At 40.8% G+C, this 22,573-nt stretch overlaps 1 protein-coding gene across 1 annotated transcript in view; it reads left to right on the forward strand.

The window, feature by feature from the left end:
* ENTREP1 (endosomal transmembrane epsin interactor 1) overlaps nt 1-22,573 on the forward strand; it is an 89,039-nt gene that overhangs the window by 52,600 nt on the left and 13,866 nt on the right. The window contains exons 5-6 of the mRNA XM_089691050.1: nt 1,384-1,491; nt 16,083-16,216. Coding sequence (XP_089547176.1) covers nt 1,384-1,491; nt 16,083-16,216 — 242 coding nt within the window. The remainder of the gene's footprint in view (nt 1-1,383; nt 1,492-16,082; nt 16,217-22,573) is intronic.

Raw genomic sequence — 22,573 nt, forward strand, 5'->3', positions numbered from 1 at the left:
ATTTGTAGTTAGCTTAATAAGAATTTCTCTGTCTAGATTTTACAAGGATGCAGTAGGAGCTCATTTATCAACAAGGGGCATTCTCGCCAGTATGAGTTGCTTGACTGTCCTCAGAAAACCAAAGGTGGATCTGGAGCCTGTTTATACTAGTGCAGTGGTGGGCAACCTTTTTTTTCAACTGAGCCAAATCTCGCCAAAACCACGATTGAAATTTATTTTGAGAGCCACATTTTTAAAACTGAAAATACATAGGATGGTACACTGTTTTTAGTTTCAATAAGTTTTTATAGTAATTCATCCCCCATATAGTAATTCATCCCGCATAGTAATTCATCCCCCATAGTAATTCATCCCCCATAGTAATTCATCCCCCATATAGTAATTCATCCCCCATAGTAATTCATCCCCCATATAGTAATTCATCCCCCATAATAATTCATCCCCCCTATAGTAATTCATCCCCCATAGTAATTCATCCCCCATATAGTAATTCATCCCCCATAGTAATTCATCCCCCCTATAAATTCATCCCTCATATAGTAGTAGTAAGTAAGTAGCAAGTAGTAAGCCAAGTCCCCCGTGTCAATTCACTTACCTTTGCTCCGCGCGTTCCTCTCGCCGTGTTCCCGCGCCGTTCCGGTCTTCAGGGCAGACTGTGAGAGGAGCCTAGCTCCTCTCACGTTCGTCACGCTGCCCCGCCTACACACATCCTGACAGCCAATCACTGGCTATCAGGATGTGAGTGGCAGCGAGACTGGCCAATCATTGCATTTGAGCGCGCTGCCCTGGCTGTTTTTTTTTGGATCACGCTGCAGAGTCCCTGCCGCCCGAGAGGAGGGAGGGGAGCAGGCGCTCGGCACACAAGAGCCGCATTAAAGCGTGTAAAGAGCCGCATGTGGCTCGCGAGCCGCGGCTTGCCGACCACTGTACTAGTGCATTGGAAAATATATATGTGTTATGTTAAAGTTCATAAAAACATTTTAACATTGTGTGGCGAAATCTAACACACCTCAAGATGCACTTTATGTGCATTTTACATGATTAATTCCTCTTTTTTTGTTCAATTTACTCCCTGCAAACATTTGAAATTGTGGATATGTGACTGAAAATGCCCTAATTTGCAGTGAGTTTTTAAAAACTAAAGGTTGTTGCAAGCGGGTTTTTAAATAAAAATCTACACACTGTACAATACTGTGCATTGCATTAATGTGAAAAGCTTTGGACATCATAATGGAAACTATTTTACCTGCTCTTTTGGGCTACTGTAAATGGGCGTTGTAGTGAAGTGGTGTGAACTGGCCCTATTATCAGACAAGAATACACATTTCAGGTGTAAGTCACAGCTAATTGTAGCTAAATATTATTCTCTTATTCTGCCTTTAGAAAGTGTTTTTTGCTCTTTGTGCCCTGAACGCTTTGACAACCACTGTGTGCCTAGTAGCAGCAGCCCTGCGATACCTACAGCTCCTCACCACTAGAAGACCCTGCACAGTAAGTGAGTGAAATGTTTACTAACATATATCAAGTTCTTATATGGTCAACTGAAAGGACATGAAAAGAAACCAGATTATTTAGAATTCATACAGTTAGGTCCATAAATATTTGGACACAGGCACAATTTTAGATTTTTCAGGTATTTACAAAAATATATTCAAGCTATAGTTATATAATGGATATGGGCTGAAAGTGCACACTCTCAGGTTTACGTTGAGGGTATGTACATCCAAATTGGATGAATGGTTTAGGAATTACAGCTCTTAAGAGTAGCCATCCACCCTTTTTCAGGGGACCAAAAGTAATTGGACAGTTGAATCAAAAGCTGTTTCATGGCCAGGTGTAGGCTACTCCTTCATTATTTCTTCATCAATTAAGCAGAATGTACCAAACTGTTGATTTGTCCACTCCTAATGTTGCTGCTAGACTTTTTAGACTTTGCCAAAAAACATCTAAAAAGCCAGACCAGTTCTGGAAAAGCATTCTTTGGATGGATGAAACTAAGACTAATCTGTACCAGAAAGATGGGAAGAAAAAGAGTGGAGAAGGCTTGGAACAGCTCATGATCCAAAGCACACAACGTCATCTGTAAAACATGGTGGAGGCGATGTGATGGCATGGGCATGCATGGCTTTCAGTGGCACTGGGTCATTGGTGTTTATTGATGATGTGACAGAAGCAGCCGGATGAATTCTGCAGTGTTTAGAGATATACTGTCAGCTCAGATTCAGCCAAATGCAGGAAAGTTGATTGGACAGCGCTTCACAGTACTTTATTATTATTATAATACAGGATTTATATAGCGCCAATGGTTTGCTCAGCGCTTTACATTATAGTGGGAGACAATACAGTAACAATACAGTACAATACAAGAGGGATTAGAGGACCCTGATCCTTGGAGTTTACAATCTAGGAGGGCGGGGTGAGTGGTACAGTAGGTAGTCACTGTGGGGGATGGAGTGGTTGGAAGAATAGAGGATACCAGAATTAGCAGAGGGCGGGATAGGCTTCCCTGAAGAGAAAGGTTTTCAGTGAACGCAGAAAGGCAAGTAGAGTAGGTGATCTGATAGATTGGGGTAGGGGGTTCCAGAGGATGGGTGACGCCCTGGAGAAGTCTTGGAGACGAGCATGGGAGGAGAAGATAAGGGAGCTAGAGAGTAAGAGGTCTTGCGAGGAGCGGAGTGTGCGGTTTGGGTGATATTTAGAGATAAGATCGGTTATGTAAGTTGGGGCATTGTTGTGGATGGCTTTATATGTCATTGTCAGAGTTTTGAATTTTATCCGTTGGGCAACTGGGAGCCAGTGGAGGGATTGGCAGAGAGGGGTGGCAGATACGGAACGGTTAGTGAGGTGGATGAGTCTGGCAGCAGCGTTCATGATAGACTGGAGGGGGGATAGTCTACGATGAGGTAAGCCAATGAGGAGGGAGTTACAATAGTCGAGGCGTGATATGACAAGGGAGTGAATGAGTTGCTTAATGGTTTCCGGGGTTAGGAACGGTCGTATCTTGGAGGTGTTGCGGAGATGAAGTCTACGTGATTTTGTCAGCGATTGGATCTGGGCCTGGAAGGACAGATGGGAGTCTAGGATTACCCCTAGTAGCCTGGCGTGAGGGGATGGACTGAGGATGATGTTAGCGATAGTTATGGTGAATTCAGTGGGGGTAGCGCAGGCAGGGGGGAATACTAGGAGCTCAGTTTTGGAGAAGTTGAGTCTGACAGTTATCGAAAACACACTGCAAAAGCAACCCAGGAGCATTTGAAGGAAAAGAAGTGGAATAATCTGCAATGGCCGAGTCAATTACCTGATCTCAACCCAATTGAGAATGCATTTCACTTGCTGAGGGCACAACTAAAGGCAGAAAGACCCACAAAGAACAACTGAAGACAGCTGCAGTTAGAGCCTGGCAAAGCATCAGAAAGGAGGAAACCCAGTCTTTGGTAAAGTCTATGGGTTCCAGACTTCAGGCAGTCATTGCCAGTAAAGGATTCTCAACAAAATATTAAAAATTAACATTTTATTTATGATTATATTCATTTGCCCAATTACATTTGACCCCTGAAAATGGAGGGAATGTGTATAAAAATGGTTGCAGTTCCTATAATTTGTACTTGATATTTATGTTTAACCCCTTGAATTAAAGCTGAAAGTCTGCATTCAAATTCATTTGTATGGTTTCATTTTAACTTATTCTGGTGGTATACAGAGCCAAAAGTATTAAAAGTGTGCCTGTGTCCAAATAAAAATGGACCTAACTGGATATCTGTTCCTTTAAATATGATACATAGCGATTAACCCTTTAGAGGAAGCTAAGCAAAGCTCGGTAAGCCTATGTGGTAAATGTGTTTGCTCAGTCTCTTAAGGCCTAGTGACAGCTGTATGTTTTCCTGCATTGAAACACAGGAATTTTACAGCTTGAAAATGCATTTCAAGTATAAATATTTTAGTGGCTGATTCATATCTATGTACTACATTGTGTTTGAAAGGTAAACTACATGAATTCATTTATACATACCCCAATGCATGCAAAAATGTGTAAATGAGCTCAACATATACATGGAAATGCTTTCTGATCTATCATTTATCAAATTACTTGTGCAACAAGATGACAGCATAATAGCATGACTTTTTTTTTTTTTTTATTCAAATATTTATTAAATTTTCACATTTATAATTACATATAAAAAGAGAAAGGAAAAAAAAAAAAAGAAAAAAAAAACAGGGGAACATGAAAGAAGAGCATAATGCATTTCATCTACATTCTCATATAATATTTTTACTCTTATTTTCTTTCTGTTACCTCCTTTTTCTTCCTTTCCCTTCCCTCTACCCTTATGCCCTACCCCATCCCTCCTCCCTCCCACTCTGCATTTTTCTCTTACTTCCATCTATATAAAATTAAGAATCTTCTCCTGGCATTTCTTCATATATATTCCTATGGTGTACAAAATCTTCCCATTTTTCCCATCTCCTGTTATATATCTCCATCTTATCTTCCTGGGTATAGTATAGTTTCTCCATCCTACTAATCTGATTTACTCTTTCTACCCAATCCTTCTCTTTCGGAACTTCCAAGCTATGCCAGAATTTGGGTATCAACCCCTTCGCTGCGTTCACAAAGTACCATATACCCGAGTTTTTATATTTATTCACTGGTAAATCTGTTTTATGTAATAAACACACTTGTGGGTCTAATCCTATCTTTATTCCTGAGATTTTCTCAATTAAGTTGACTGTTATCTTCCAAAAATTTTGTATCCTTGGGCACTCCCACCAGATGTGAAACCATGTACCAATCTTTCCACAACCACGCCAACACTCTTGTGTTTTCTCTATATCTATTTTGTGCTCTAGAATTGGTGTAATGTGCCATCTTACTAAACTTTTATAGTTTACCTCCACCTCTCTCATACTAGTGTTCTCGTGCGTGAGTCTATATATCTTCCTCTGTTTATCCTCATCTATCTCCACTCCTAAATCCCTTTCCCATTTTTCTATATAGCTTGGTTTTAATTCCGTAGCTAACTCGGTAAGAATTTTATAAATTTTTGCCGTGCCCCGTTTTCCGTCTCCCCGTGATTCCAGCAACCTCTCAAACATGTTCCACTCCTTTCTCCCTCTTATGGGTTTCGGAAGACTCTCAACAAAGTGATTTAATTGGTGATATTTCCACTCATCAATCTTAATAAAAAGTTCCCTTCCACTCTCTTTTAAGTCTTTCAATGTTTTCAACTTCTTTCCATCCATAATATCCCTTAGTTGAATGTCTTCCTTTTTAATCCATTTTCCCATACTCCCTTCAATACCTGGTGGGAAGTATTCTATATTCCTTAGTGACATTAATTGTGAATTAAAATCCCAGTGCATATACTTGTGTAAATTGTCCCAAACCCTTAAAACGTTCAATGTAAACACGCTCGTGGTTTCTTTTAAACCTCTATATTGTGTTGGTGCCCATATGTTTCTACTCAGGTCAACTCCGCTCAAGTCATTCTCTATCTTTACCCATCTTTTCCCCCTTTTATTGTGTGTCCAATCATAAATTCTTGCTAAAACTACAGCATTATAGTATCTCCCAAAGTCTGGCACTCCCAGTCCCCCTCTCTCTTTTCGTCTACTTATCAAATCATACGATATTCTAGGTTTTTTATTTTTCCATATAAATTTTGTTATCATCCTTTTAATTTCTTTAAAAAATGCTTCTGGGAGTTTTATTGGGATCATTTGATATTTATACAAAACTTTGGGTACAATTATCATTTTTATCAGATTTATTCGTCCTAACCAGGAGGGGATTCCTCCTCCCAATTTCTTCAGTTCCTCCTTAATCTCGTTTAAAAGGGAAATATAATTTAATTTATACAATTTTGAATATGAAGCAGAAAGTTTGACTCCTAAATATTTTATCTCTCTATCTCTCCATGTAAAAGGGAATTCTTTTTTTATCTTTTCTTTCTCACCATTCGGGAGATTTATATTCAAGATCTCAGTTTTTGTCAGGTTGATTTTTAGGTTTGATATTTCTCCATATTCCTTTAAGCTTTTCATTAAATTCGGGAGTGTTATCCTAGGATTACCCACATAGAACAACAGATCGTCTGCGAAAGCTGCCACCTTATGTTCCGTTTCCCCTATTTGTATTCCCTTTATATCTGCATTCCTCCTAATTGTTTCTAGTAAGGGTTCCAATGTTAACACATACAACAAAGGGGACAGTGGACATCCCTGTCTAGTGCCATTTGACATCCTTATAGGTGCCGATTTTTCACCATTGACCAAAATAACCGCGGATGGCATTTTATACAATTTTCCTATCCATTCCCTCATTCTACTACCTACCCCCATGATCTCTAGGGTGTCCATCATAAAGCTCCAGTTTACTCTATCAAAAGCTTTTTCAGCGTCGATCGAGAGAATCACTGCCGGGGTTTTCCCTTTCTTAGCTTTCTGGATCAACAACAGAGTTCTAATTCCGTTATCTCTACCCTCCCTCCCTGACACAAAGCCAACCTGATCTCCCTGGATCCATTCTGGCATTAAGTCTTTGATCCTATTTGCTAAGACCTTCGCATATAACTTTGTATCTACATTTAGGAGTGCAATTGGCCTATAACTTGAACATTGAGTAGGATCCTTCCCTTCCTTGTGTATAAGTGTTACATGAGCTTGTAGGGATTCCTGTCTAATCTCCATTTCTCCCCCCAGGGCATTCATATATTCCTTCAACTTTGGTATCAATAGTTCACTATATTTTTTATAGTACCTCACGGTGTATCCGTCCGGGCCAGGACTTTTCCCCACCTTAGTGTCTTTTAGTGCTATTTTTATTTCCTCCTGTGTGATTTCTAATTCCAGGGATTTCAATAGATCTTTATCTATCCTTGGTAGTTCTGCATTTTTTAGATATGCCTTTCTTTTTTCTCTGTTCTCATTTTCACTATTATTTACTAAGTTTTGAGACTTAATATTATACAACTTATTGTAATACTCCTCAAACACCTTCCCAATCTCTTTAGTAGAGTGAGCCATTTCTCCCTTGGGGTTTCTTATTTTTTCTATGTAATTTCTAGTTTTCTTTTTTCTCAGGGCCTTCATTATATATTTTCCTGGACGATCTCCCCATCTGTACCTCTCCACTGCAACTTTATTAAGTACTCTCCTCATCTCTTCTTCCATTAATATCTCCAATTCTTTCTTCTTTCCTATTATCTTCTGTCTTATCTCACATGTTATTCTATTTTTATGGATCTGTTCCAGGTCATTTATATCTTTTAAGAGCCCTGTCATTTTCTTACTCCTTTCTCTTTTCTTTTTTGCTCCTAACGCAATCAATATACCCCTAATATATACCTTATGGGACTCCCAGACAGTGGCCATTGAAACATCTCCTGTTTCATTCTCCTGAAAATATCTTTCCATTTCCCGTCTGATCTGCTGATCGATCTCTTGATCTAATAGAAGGGCCTCGTTTAATCTCCATCCCACCCCCCTTGTCAGTTGTCTCCCCCATCTCACCTTCATTATAACTGGGGCATGGTCTGAGAGAGTCATTGTCTCTATTTCTACTTTGGCCACCCTCTCGATAAGTTGATGTTCTACCATTATATAGTCCAGTCTTGAATAAATCTCGTGTGCATTAGAGAAGAAAGTATAGTCTTTTTCCTTTCCATGCATTATCCTCCATATATCCACTAGTTGCCCTTCATATATCTCCTTCTTCAAAGTCTTCATAGACCTACCTCCCTCTCGTTGCACACGAGATGTTGTATCCATCTGTGGATCTAAACATAAATTCAAGTCTCCCGCCATTATCAGTCTTCCCTTTTTAAAGTCCCTCAATTTTCTTAATATCCCTTTCAGGTATACCTCCGGTCTCTTATTTGGGCAATAAACATTCGCCACTGTACACTCTATTTCCTGTAATCTGCCCCTCAGAAACAAGAATCTCCCCTCAGGATCTGTCTCTCTCTCTTCCACCTCCCACCTTACGTTTTTAGCGAACCCAATTGCCACCCCTTTGGCTCTCTTAATTGGGGAGTCTGCATAAAACCATGTTGGATAGTTTCTAGTATTTAATTTGATATTTGACTTAATCTCAAAATGCGTCTCCTGTAAAAAAACTACCGAGGCTTCTCTGTGTTGTAACTCCTTAAATAGCTTAAATCTCTTCCCAGGACTATTCAACCCTTTTACATTATATGTTATAAATTTTATATCTTCCATAATTCTTGAGTACATCTCGTCCCTATGCAGAGTATTTTTAAAACCTTCCCCCTATACCATCTTTTACCTCCTCCCCCCCCCCTACCCTCCCTCTTCACCTCCCCCCTCCCCTGCCCCTCCCTCCTCCCTCCCCCCTCGAACCCCCCCCTCCCATCAGGCCTATTTTTTACCATCTAATCCTTTGTGAGCTTACTGTCACATTTGGATCTTGGCCCTGAGGTTGAACTCTAACCTTGTACGGTTCACCGTCCCTCCATTTCCCTCAATGTTCCCCTTTCTATCCCTTCTTTATTCTTTCTTCTAATTTGCTGCCATTGCTCTTTTCCCTCGACGTTTTCCCCTCCCTCAACCCCCCAACCTGGAACCTCTACTTTTTGAATGTTAAGTTTGTCAAAAAAGTCTCTCAAATCCTCAGGAAATCTCAGGTATGCAGTAACTCCATTCTTCCATCCGATTAGACACATTGAGCCGCTCCATCTATACTGTATGTTTTGTTTTTTCATCTGTTCTATTAAGGGTCTCAGTGATCTCTTTCTCCATAATGTCTCAGGTGTCAAGTCTGCAAAGATTTGTATATTTTTCCCTTCATACTCAATATTATATCTTCCTTTTGTCTTCTTCCATATTTCTTCTCTCTCTCCAATTTTATTAAATTGAACCACTACATCTCTCGGTCTCTCTTCCGCCCGATCTCGTTGGGCCTTTCCTGATCTATATATATTGTCCAATATGCATGTCTCTGTTCTAGGTCTACCCATAATGGAGTTTAAGATTTTTTGTATCGTCTCTCTTAATTCTTTATCTTGTATAAGCTCCGGAATTCCTTTTATCCTGAGATTTTTTCCTGTGTATGTTACCTTGTATCTCCAGTTTATATCCCAGTTTTTTTTGTTCTTGCCTAATCTCTAGTATCTGATTATTCAGTTCAGAAAGAGTTTGAGCATGTTTATTGATTTTTTCTTCTGTATCTTCTACTCTAGTCAAGAGATGTCCCAGATCTTTCCGAATAATTCCCATTTCCTGTTTAATTGATTTTTCCAAATTTTTAAACATTTCCGCCATTTCCTTTTTATTTGGGATTTGTAGTTCTCCTTCATTTTCCTTTGACTCTATTTCTCCTGATATTTGTTGATTATTATCCATTTCTACTGGAGATCTGGCGCTTTTATCCATACTGTTCTCCATTATACTTTTTTCACCTGCCCCCTGAGTTCTTTCTGGGGTCACATTACCTTGAGATGTAAATTTTCTAATTGTTCCTGATTGGGCGTGTTTAGGGGCATTCCCTTTACTATTTTTGCTCTTCATATTTTTAACTGTATCCGAGTTCTCTTTTTAAACTTTAAGATATATACTGATAATAAGTCCTTTAGGTAAATTCTACTTTCTTCAAACTATTTGGTGGTTCCCCCTTTTTCTCTATATATATTTCTTCTGCCACACCAAGAAGCTATCCATAAATAGATTTAATATATAATCCAGATAGTCTCACTCACCCTCCTTCCCGCTGCTTCGTTCCAGTGAGGCTGTCAGCATTCTGGTGTGGCTCTGCTCCTTTTCCCTTCAGCTCAGGAGGGGAGGGGGGGGAGAGGGGTTAGAAGAGGAGGGGGGGGAGAGGTGAAGGGGGGGTTTTCCGAGGCTCTTTTCTTCTCTCTCTCTCCGTTTCTCTCGTGGGTACCGACGGTCATGTAAATCTCTCTGCCCGAGCGGCTTCAGTTTCAAAGGAAGCCAGCCGTTTCTCTCTCCCTCCTCTTCTGTTGGGTCGGAAAGCCGGGGTCTCCCTCTGCTTCAGGAAGCCGGCCGGCTTCTCCGTCTCCCAGTACTGCCCTTCGGCGGGTCACGTGACCACCTCCCGTCACCCGCACTCCCAGCAGTCAGAGGTGAGAGATTCCCAGCCGTCTCACCGTCCAGAACTCCCGCAGCTCCGTCTCCTCCACTTCACTCTCAGGACCCCCCCTCTGCCGTAAGATCTCAGGCGGGGAGTTTAGCAGCTTCCATGGGGAACGTCAAGGGAAGGAGGGCGGTTATCCTGCGGAGAGCGCTCACATCGCTCTCTCTCACACCGCCACGATTAGGCTCCTCCGCATGACTTAAACCATAATGCTTGTTCTTATCGTTGTAACAGTTTATTAAAGTGTAAAGGCAGGCCATACATTATGCTGTTTTCTTTCCTTCAACAACGGGTTGAAGGAAAGAAAATATCTCTATTACCAGTGTGTAGGGGAGAATCCCTCCCGCTGTGCTATTTTGTGATAGCAGAAGGTTTCCCTACTGTTAGAATACAATGATCACTGCCGCTGGCTATAGCCACCGGCAGTGATCATACAAAAAAAAAAAAACCCGACAGGCCCGTGTTACAGAAGTAGAAAGATAGATCGCGTTCAGTACAACCAGCCTGCCTATAGATGGATCATGGTTTTCCTGATGAACCCGCTGAATTTCAATCTGTCTATGTTCGGCATAAAGCACACAGGCTGCAACAAGTGCATAATCCTTCATAAAAAAATGCAGTGTATTGAGCCACCAAACAAGCTATTTTTTAATCATGGAGTACAAATAATGAATATCCTAATCACCTTTAAATGGTCATAGCTATCACCAAACAGTCACTTTAAAACACACCTTTTTGTAATATGCAGTTAGATGTTAGTAATAGTAACTGAATAAAACTGTCTGAAACAATGATACATTATATGTGTGTGTGTATACACATATAGTTATGGCCCAAAAAATTGGCACCCCTGCATTTCTGTCAGATAATGCACCACTTCACCCAGAAAATTGTTGCAATTACAAATGTTTAGGCATTCTCATGTTTATTTTCTTTGTTTTGGAATGACACAAAAAAGCGGAGAAAAAAAAATAAACAAATCTGACACATTCCACGCAAAACTCCAAAAATGGACTGGACAAAATTATTGGCATATTCAATTTAATATTTGGTAGCACACCCCTTGGAAAAAATAACTGAAATCATTCGCTTCCTGTGACCATCAGTGAGTTTCTTCCACCTCTCTTCTGGAATTTTGGAGCACTTTTCTTTCACCAACTGCCCCAGGTCTCTCAGATTGGAAGGGTTCCTTTTCCCAACTGCTGTCTTGAGATCTCTACACAGGTGCTCTATGGGATCTGGACTCATTGCTGGCCAGTTCAGTACTCTTTGTCTTAAACCATGTCGGGGTGCTTTTTGACATGTGCTTTGGGTCCTTGTCCTGCTGTAACTTCTGATGGAGACCCAGCTTTATGACAGTGGGCCCTACATTGCACCGCAGAATTCTTTGGTAGTCTTCAGATTTCATAATTCCATGCACAAGGTCAAGACATCCAGTGCCTGCAAAGCAACCCCAAAACATCAGTGAACCTCCACCATGTTTGACTGTAGGGACTGTTTTCTTTTTTTTTAAAGGCCTCATTTTCTCTGAAAACAGTAGAATGATGGGCTTTACCAAAAAGCTAATTTTGTTTCATCTGTCCATAGCACATTCTCCCAAAACAATTTGGTTTCCTCAGGTAAGTTTTGGCAAACTCCAATCTGGCTTTTTTATGTTTGTGTCAACAGTGGGGTCCTCCTGGGTCTCTTACCGTGTCCCTTTTCATTCAAATGGCGACATATAGTGTGAGCTGAGACAGTTGTATCTTGTGCTTGAAGGTCAGCGTGACTTTGTCTGGAAGTTGATCGAGGTTCTTAATCCACTATTCAAACAATCCTTCATTGCAATGTTTGATCAAGTATTTCTCTTTCGTCCACGTCCAGGGAGATCAGCTACAGTACTATGGGCTGTAAAATTATTGCGCACAGTGGACACAGGAACATTATGATCTGTTCATTGATACAGGTGAGTATAATTACAAGTTACAGGAGCATCACAAACTTGGAATGCAATTAATTCTTATAATTTTGAGAAGGTGCCAATTTTGTCCAGTCCATTTTTGGGGTTTTGCATGGAATGTGTCAGATTTGGATTTTTATTTCTCCACTATTTTGTGTCATACCAATTCAAACAAAAGTAATAAAAATGAGAATGTCTAAACATTTGTAATTGCAACAATTTTCTGGGCGAAGTGGTGCATTATCTGACAGAAATGCAGCGGTGCCAATATTTTGGGCCATGACTGTATCTGTGTATATATATATATATATATATATATATATATATATATATATATATATATATATATTAGTAATTTTAAAGCTCATCACATGACTTTAGAGTATCAATAAATAACTACACAATATAGCAAGCTAGTTAAAAATACTGATTACAGTAATTTACCTATTTTATTATTAAAAATGTAATGGATTAATTTCATGTCCTGGCAAAAACTGTATTGTGGAAGGAAGAAACAGAAAAAATAGGTCCATCCCTTGAGCTATCAAGACTGGATTTTACATATATATATACGGTGCACCTAATGCTATCATTTATCATTAATATTTATACCATAAAAACACTCTCCCAGAACACGAAAAAATAAAAATAAAAAACATTGATAAACAAAAAGTCATAATAAAGGTAGCATATTCCCTCTTAGGATCGCAAAGTGTCTAGGTCTCCAGTTTCTTAAATCAAGTGGCTTACTTCTTTACCTTCTTTGACTATTTTTTCTTCCCTATTGCTACACCTTAATTGAGGAACATAATCCAAAACCTGAAAGCAAAACTGTGAAAAGGAATGTCTCTCATGCACAAAATTGCAAGCAACAGCCTGATTAATCAAATGATTATGCATGGCAGACTTGTGAGAGGAGATTCTACCTTCAAGTCCTGATGCACATTGGTTGTTTTTACAGCTGCTGTTTTTGGCTTTTGACATTTTTTTCTACAAACTCCCCAGCATGTTATCCTATGTGTCCATGCACACATAGACTGTAATCAATGTTTTTTGGCTGAAAAAAAAACCCAGGACTAGTGGGTTTCTAGAGGAGTTTTTTAGCTGCAAAAATGCTCTAACACTAAAAAATGCTGCAAAATACGGTAAAACGCCACAAACTTGGTAAAAAAAATAAATGCAAATGCAGAAAAACGCCGCTAATCGCGGCAAAACGCAGTTATACACTAATGCAGAAACGCTAAAAATAGCTGAAAAACTCATGTTTTTAATGTGACTTTACACAGCTAATATTACCAGCATTATCAAAATGCCCAGTGTACATGAGGATTAAAGAATAAGTTCACCTTTTAACAAAAAATAATAAATGTAAATTTTTTTGCATTATTTGTTTTAGAAGCCTGGAAAGCATTGCATCAGCAAACAGCAGATCGCTGGTGCCATGCAGGTCTTCTGCAGACTTCAAGTGTAATCTGTCTGCTTCCACCTTGTACAAGCATACAGTTTTACAGACAGGAAGAAGAATCAAATGAACTACCGCAGCGCTTGACAGTGCCCTGGTAGTTCACTGAAAACTACAAGCCAACTTGTAGTCTTCCCATTCACAGAACACTGTGAATGGATGACGGGGCCATGCAGGACTCTGGCTGCACAGCCATGTCATCCATTCAGCTAGCTGTCACAATGCGGGGGCTGGTACAATTGTAACATGTTATACCCTGAATGGGTGTAACATGTTACAGAAGGCGAATTTATCCTTTAATCTGGATTGTCTCCCCAACCTAGACAACCTGGACACTTCAAGCAATATACTATATACTCAAAGGGGCAGAAACCTTTGATTTTAAAGGATAGGTTCACCCATATTCAGAGTGTAACATGTTGCTGTTGCAGCAGCTCCCGGAACCCCCCACCCCCTTTCCCTGACTCTCCTGTTATGACAGTGAGATGGGGATCCTCTTCCCACATGCAGTCACAATTTAAAAAAAAAAGGTGCCCGTGAGGGGCTCCATCCATCCGGCCACATCATTCATTAACTAGAGTTCTGTGAATGGGAGAACTACAAGTACCGACAACCAAAAAGGCTTGTAGTTCTCTGAACTCCCTAAAATCGTGGGCCTTTTGAGCCAATGTCAGCTTTATCAGGTTTGTCATGAACAGAAGGTTCTTTCTAATGGTACAAAACTATGCTGATCAGTGCATTCTGACAGTGGGGGAGTCCCCCACTATCAGAATACAATAGAGCAGCAGAGAGCAATCCCTCATCCACCTCAAATGTAAGGATGGGGGAATCAGTTAATTTCTGGCTTATTCTCAAATCATTTTAGGTCTGAAGATTACACAGCACCCCCTAACATGATATATTTTCTGAAAGCAGAGACCCTAGAGCAGTGGTGGGCAACCTTTTTTTTCAACTGAGCCAAATCTCGCCAAAACCACGATTGAAATTTATTTTGAGAGCCACATTTTTAAAACTGAAAATACATCCCCCATATAGTAATTCATCCCCCATAGTAATTCATCCCCCATATAGTAATTCATCCCCCATATAGTAATTCATCCCCCATAGTAATTCATCCCCCATATAGTAATTCATCCCCCCTATAGTAATTCATCCCCCCTATAGTAATTCATTCCCCATATTGTGTCAATTCACTTACCTTTGCTCCGCGCGTTCCTCTCGCCGTGTTCCCGTGCCGTTCCGGTCTTCAGGGCGGACTGTGAGAGGAGAGGTGTTCGTCACGCTGCCCCGCCTACATCCTGACAGCCAATGTTTGCCACGCTCCGCGGGCCGGATTAAAAGGTCCGCCGGGCCGTAGTTTGCCCATTGCTGGGCTAGCTGCAGAGTCCTGACTTTTGGGGCGGCCACCTGAGAGGAGGGAGGGGAGCGGGCGCCCGGCACACAGAAGAGCCGCATTAAAGTGTGTAAAGAGCCGCATGTGGCTCGCGAGCCGCGGCTTGCCGACCACTGCCCTAGAGTATAACATTTTTTAATGTTGCATGATATAACCGCAAAATTTCAGTAACAAATACAAGTACGTTCATTTTAGGGCACAAATAATCAATAAATTACCCTATTTTTTTGTAAAATATAAAAGACGAGGTTGCACCGAGTAAATAGATATCCAACTTGTCAAACCTTAAATTTGTGCGCGCACGTGAAACAGCGATGAACTTCAGTACACTATATTTTCTATAGGTCAACACTTTTAAAGCTCCTTATTGGTCATCAGTTTAGTGTTATGGAGGAGGTCTGGTGTTAGAATTATTGCTCTCATTCTGGCATGCACGGCAATATGTGACATGTGTATCGCAATCTACATTTTCATGCGTAGGTGCCCCAGTGTGTGCTTTTATATTTGTACGTGCGTATGTTTTTTTTGGGAAGGGATGGTATGTGCTTGGGTGTAACTTTTTTTTGTTTCATCATTTAGGGGACAAAGTCCCCTATGTGATGATTTTTTGGTTGAAGGTTCTTTATATTGTGGCATCCAGGGTCTAAAAGACCCTGCATGTCTCCCCTGTGCTCCACTGAATGTAATGCGGTGCACATCGCACCGCATTACATTCTTTACCAGCTTCCATGGAATGTTTCAAAGGGGTCCCGGAAGTGACATCATAACATCACTTCTGGGTCAGGACTAGAAGAGGAGGGGAGCGGACGTGTCCGCTCTCCTCCCTCCTGTCTAGCCGATGGTGATGAGCCAGTCCCGGGCTCGCAGATGGGCAAGCAGAGCCCAGGAGACCTCACGGGGGGGAGACGCTGACATTGTGTGGAAGCAATTGGGCGGCAGCGCTGCCAACCAAATGCTTCCACCTGACAGGTGAGCCCGCTGCTTGCCCGCAGCAGAGCTAAAGGTAGAAAAAAAACTACCTGCCCGACGCCTGGAACTACATGTCCCGGGAGTCCTTCAATAGGAATCAAACATCCCTGACAGTATGTCTTTCATCTGTATATTTAGCTGTATGTCTGCAATTCAGCTTTGAAGTCTTTGATTCTGCTGTTAAGGGTTAAGCGATTCTTTCTTTTTTTAGGATGAATCCCAGGTGTCTGCAGAGGAAGTAGAAGAGCAAGAGCGGGTGCCAGACCCTGAAGATTTTGTTCCACCTGCACCCCCACCTTCATATTTTTCAACATTTTATTCCTACACTCCTAGAATGACACCAAGGTAAATTTTATGGGTTTCTACTAGTGATGTTACAGAATAAAATAAGTCCCCCTAGTATTAGTTCTAGGTAACATTTGGCTGTCTGCAGACCCACTTTGTGCCTCAGAAGCCGCTGCTGCAGATCCTGTGTATGCTTGCTAACATTGTATTGTTACAACATATTTACACTGGTTTTTTTATGTGCAGGCAAAAAAAGTATTATTTCTAAATAATGTAATTTAAAGAAACCACACAGATTAAAAAAAAACAGTACACTGCAGTACCTTGTGAAGAAATCAGTTTGGCCTGTTTGCTAAAACTTCACTCTGTAGCAGTGCTGTTTGACATCTTGGGCTGCTTGAACAGTGTCTCCCACTGCTGGCTGCTGTGGATCCTGCTGCTGATCCCTAGTCACTACAGGACACTATAGTGACATAAGGGTTTGCAGGAGGAACCATACTGATTAGCAGAGAACATGCCATTTTACATACCCCACACCCAGACGTTTTGAATGAATGGTGGTTTCCAGTCAAGTGATCACTGTCAGCTCCGACATAAAGATCACATGCAGTGCTTCACTGATTAGAAATAAAGCCTTCAGCCTGCAGATGAACACTTCCATCTTATGGCTGCAATGTTCATCTGCAGTGCCATGTTTTTAATAGTTCAACTGTTGGTTACAGTTATATTATGAAAAAATAACACATTTAAAATAGAAAAAAAAACATACTTTTGTGCTTTTTACATGTTTGCAGACAGCCTGTAATGACAGCAGAGTTTACACCAAAAGACGGAGCTCCAGACAAAATTCATAGGTTTAATGATTTACTATTGGTTTCTTGTAGCTGTTTCACAGGCATAATTCTGCACCATCTTTGCAAGCAATTCAGACATTTGCAAACATCACTAAACCCTGATCAAGGGGGAGCATGCTTTGCCCTAAAACATGTTGCCTGTTTTGTGAATCATTAATTGAAAACTTCTGTCTCCTTTCATTTGGCTCCACACGTCATCCCTCACTGCTATTTTTATTATTATGATTGTGCTGAAGGGCATACAGGTCTTAGCAGAGCCCTTCAGTATATTTGGACAAATGCAGGAGATTTTCCATCTTTTGTGCATGCACATGGTAAAAATCCGTGTGTATGCAGATGTGCCGCAGGGCTCCATTGGGACCGAAGTCCTGTGGCACACCTGCACAGAATGGAGGAGGGAAGGGAGGCATGGGGCATGAACATTATGCTTGCTTATGTAAGAAATGTGGAAATGCTGTTTTGAAGCACTAAAAAAACCCAATGAATAGCCAAATGTGAGAGAGGGAGGGGGAGGAGGCAGAGCAAAATTGTTAGTTTCAGGTGAAGGTCTGCTTTAAAGCTATTTTGGACTCCTTTGAGAATTTATTCTGGCACTTCTTATTTTATTTTAAGCTGTGAGTGTCATTATAGGGTGTCCAATAAAGGTTAGCCCTGGTTACATGTGAGCCACCTAACCAAAGCCAGGGATCTTTTCGAATGATTGTTGTCCTTCCCTTTACTACTCTGTGGGATTGATTTACTAAAACTGGAGAGTGCAAAATCTGGTGCAGCTCTGCATAGACACCAATCAGCTTTCAGGTTTTTTTGCCAAAGCCTAATTGAACAAGCTTAAGTTAGAAGCTAATTGGCTATCATACACAGCTGCACGAAATTCTGCACTCTGCAGTTTTAGTAAATTAACCTCTGTATAAACCTGCATTGAAATCCCAGCACCTCTTAGTTGTATCCCCTTATAATAAAAAAACAGTATTTTTATTACAATATATTATATGTTCATGAAAATATACATAAAATTGTACTAATTAGTCACATGGGTCTTGTTAAATTAACAGACACATGTTGATGCTGTAAACTTTGGCTTGAACATCTAGGCATCAATGACTGCAGCTCAGGGTTATATATCAGTATAGGTTTGCTTCAGCATAATTGCATTATTCAAACATATTGAACGCTCATATGTTTTTATCAATACTCCCAGCTTATTAAATTCCTTTCTGTGAAATTGTACTGGCTTTTCTTGGCTTTAGAAATCTGCACGGTTGTATTTTCACTGCTAGTGATGAAAACTGTTTAGAGAACACTCATTTGTCTGCAACATCATCATAAGAGGATTGCTATAGTGAAAGTTCAATTTTCCTTGCTGTTAAGATCAGAGCAGATGTTTGTGTATCCTGAGCGTTTAATTATTTGTAATTGATTTTACTGGCAAAGAATACATTTTCCACTGCTTTCTGAGTACTTTTTGGCAAAGTCCTATTTAACCATAAAAGTGACAAAAAAGGAAACATTTGAAAGATGATTAGCATTAAACCATTTGCCTGTCTATCACAGATGACAGTTTTTTACTGAAGAAATGAGACATTTCCCTGGAAGCAGTATCATCATTTTTAAAGCTGAAGTTTAATCTGTATTAATTTTTCCTTCCCCAGGTCCTCCCTCTCCCCTTCACGAACATGCAAATTGCATTTTTAAATACAATCTATCAATTTTCATTACATACATTATATTCAACCCAGTTACATCATCAATGGGCATTTGTGCTTTTCTTTGCAGTGCAGGAAGATCATGGCTGGGGGCCAGCAGGGTGCTGTACATAGATCCCTGAAAAAGCACCCTGCCTCAGTACTCCTCAGCTCTGATGCAAGCAGTGTGCTTCCTCTTGAACAGTTAGGTAAATCTAAAAATGCTTTTATGAGTGGGAGTCAGTGGAGAAGTGGTCATTACTAGGCAGGCTTGCATACACTTTATTGCCATAAGTATTGCCTGCCTTTACACGCACATTAACTTCAATGGCATCCCAGTCTTAATCTGTAGGGTTCAATATTGCGTTGGTCCAACCTTTGACACTATAACAGCTTCCACTTTTCTGGGAAGGCTGTCCACAAGATTTAGGAGTCAGTTCATGAGAATCTTTGACCATTCTTCCAGAAGCGCATTTGTGAGGTCAGGCACTGATGTCAGATGAGGATTCCTGGCTCGCAGTCTCCGCTCTAATTCATCCCAATGGTGTTCTATTGGGTTGAGATCAGGACTCTGTGCAGGCCATTCAAGATTCTCCATCCCAAACTCACTCAGCCATGTCTTTATGGACCTTGCTTTGTGCACTGGTACGTAGTCATGTTGGAACAGGAAGGGGCCAACCACAAACTGTTCCCACAAAGTTGGGAGCATGACATTGTCCAAAATTGGCCCCTTAAGCGTTCCCTTCACTGGAACTAAGGGGCCAAGCCCAACCCCTGAAAAACAACCCCAACCGTAATCCCCCCTCCTGCAACGTTAGACATGGCACAATGCAGTCAGGCAAGCACCATTCTCCTGGCAACTGCCAAACTCAGACACATTCATTGGATTGCAAGACAGAAAAGCGTGATTTTTCACTCCAGAGAACATGTCTGCACTGCTCTAGAGTCCAGTAGCGGTGTGCTTTACATCACTGCATCCGACGCTTTGCACTGCACTTGGTGATGTAAGGCTTGGATGCAACTGCTCGACCATGGAAACCCATTCCATGAAGCTCTCTACGCACTGTTGTGCTGAAGGCCATATGAAGATTGGAGGTCTTTAGCTATAGACTCTGCAGACGGTGCCTTCTGCACACTGTGTGCTTCAGCATGCGCTGACCCCGCTCTGTCATTTTATTTGGCCTACCAGTTGCTGTTGTTCCCAGTTGCTTCCACTTTGTTATAATACTATTAACAGCTGACCGTGAAATATTTAGTAGCAAGGAAATTTCATGGATGGACTTATTGCACAGGTGGCAACCTATCACGGTACCGCGCTTGAATTCACTGAGCTCCTGAGAGCGACCCATTCTTTCACAAATGTTTGTAGAAGCAGTCTGCATGGCTAGGTGCTTGATTTTATCCACCTGTGGCCATGGAGGTGATTGGAACACCTGAATCCAATGATTTGGAGGGGTGTCCTAGTACTTTTGGCAATATATTGTATGTCCTAGGTAACTCCTACCTGTGATACTGCCCTGCCATGATTGAAGGAACTGAAATCAAATGAATGAAAGGGGTGAGGAAGGGACAAGTAAAGTTGGGGTGTATAAGTCTAGATGAAGCAATGAAGCAAGCTCTAGCTGACTTGCTGCAGCTAATCTATACTATGAGAAGCTTACAGTGTGCAGTGAAATCAGAGTACAGAAGCAGTAACTTTACAAGTGAGCAAGACTGAAGGTATGGCTAGAGTTTAACTTTAACCCTTTAATTGTCAGGCTTTTTCTCCCATTTTGCACTTTACAAGGCTTGACTAATTGTGCGTCTTTTCTTTTCCAATAATCTTTATTGAAAAATGTCAGTATTCATGCAGAGGAGGTATTAGAAGAACACACAAATGTCCTCAGTTAGCATTGTACACAGTAAAAGGGTGGTGTCCACCGGTAACAAAACAGCATAATAAGTGATGAGAACATATGAAAACTGGATGTCATTGAGAAAACATTATATGTGGTCATATATGTTCCCTGGGGCAGCAACTGACTAAGGGGAGGGGGAGGGGGAGGGAGGGAAGGGAATCCAATAGCCCCAGACAGGTTTGCCATCTGTTTACTATAAAAGAAATTTGGAGGTCCACCCATGATGGCATAACATCAAAAAAGAACAGTAGAAGAGTCCATCTTAGCACAGAAAATACAAGGGTCCCAACCAACTATATAGGAGAATATGAGACCTTATGACTTGCAGACTCATTGGGAATATGCTTAGAAAGGGTCCATATAACCTTCTGGTCATATAAAGGCTTGAAAGAGAAACCCGAAAAAAAAAGGAGACGAGGAAAAAAAAAGGAGACCAGGAAAAAAAAGAAAGGGAGAGAGTCAAGGGGAGAGTGGTACCCTAAAAGAGGAAAGGGAACAATAGAGAAGAAAGAGTACCCTCCCATTATGTAGGTGACTGTAAATATTAAGCCATGGATTCCACACCCTATTGAATTTGGCTTGTTCACTCTGTAAAATGCTCACCAGTTTCTCATGGAGCATGATCCATGATATAATTCAGTGTTGGGGATTTCCAAGCCCAAGCTAGTCATTTTTGCAGTCAATAGAATATTAAAAATTAGACTGGGATTGGGAGTCCCCTCTAGTATATCATTAAACAAGGCTGTTTTGGTATTCTTGGGGATACCAATTCCTGTCACAAAGCAAATCAGGGTAAATATCCGTATCCAAAATAATCGGGCTCTTTGGCATGTCCACCAAATGTGGTACATTGTGCCTTCACCCCACATCTGCGGAAACAAAAGGACAACTCTCCCTGCAATATCATGGTGATTTTACATGGTAGCAAATGCCATCTAGAAAACATCTTATAATTAGCCTCCACCAATATAGTGTTCATAATTCCCCTGTGCATCGTGTCTGACCATCGAATCCAATCTGATTCCTTTTCACATGCACATTACAGCCAGGAAAGTTTGAAAACAATGCCATTGGTTTTTTAAAGGGGCGGGAATTATCAAATTGAAAGATGGCACTGTGGATTCTGTATGTCTCATGCTCAAATGTTTACAAAAACAATATTTTCAATACAAATACACTAAAATCTTTATTGGCATATACAAACACCACATAATTGCTACAATTCCTGCATTATACAAGACAAAACTGTTTCCAGTTCATAAATAAATGTGTAAATTATTTGATTATCATGATATGTAGCATTCCATATGTTATTTGTTACCTAAAATAATGTACCATCATGGTGTTGGAGGGGAGCTTATTGGGGATAATGCAGGGTGTGTTTGGTACTGGAAGCATGACTTGGTGCAGAGGTATAAGGCAGAGGCGGGCATTCCAATCATGTGATTGCTGTGATTGGCTGTCACCGCAGTCACATGATTGGAAAGCTCTCAATCGCAGTTATTTATCGGCAGCGTTCTGCAACATGTTAGTTACTGTGCTAGTTGCGCATGCTCTCAGCACAGTAAGATGTTTACATACAGATGCATATATGTGGCCATTCGGCATCAAACCCACCGGCCGAGAAGTTGCATATATGCGTGCGGCTGGCAGGAAGAGGTTAACATTATGGTAAAAGTTATACCCTTTACTGGCTAACTTAAAGTCCAACTAAATCCAAAAACAAAACATTTTAAAAATTGTAGCTTGCCAGTCATTGGAGGTGGTAGCTGCATTAGGTTTCCTGTTTTCAAGCTTGACTGCATTTATTTTCAGATTGTGATCAGCCAGTAACAGACCTAGGGGTTTATTTACTAAAGCTGGAGTTTGCAGGATCAAGCTCACTTCTGCATAGAAACCAATCAGCTTCCAGGTTTTATTGCCACATCTTAATTGAACAAGCTGAGGTTAGAAGCTGATTGGTTTCTAAGCAGAAGTGAGCCA

The sequence above is a fragment of the Staurois parvus genome, unplaced genomic scaffold, assembly GCF_062004578.1.
Source record: "Staurois parvus isolate SC_StPar_1 unplaced genomic scaffold, SC_StPar_1.0 ptg000549l, whole genome shotgun sequence".
In the NCBI taxonomy this organism is placed as follows: Eukaryota; Metazoa; Chordata; class Amphibia; order Anura; family Ranidae; genus Staurois; species Staurois parvus.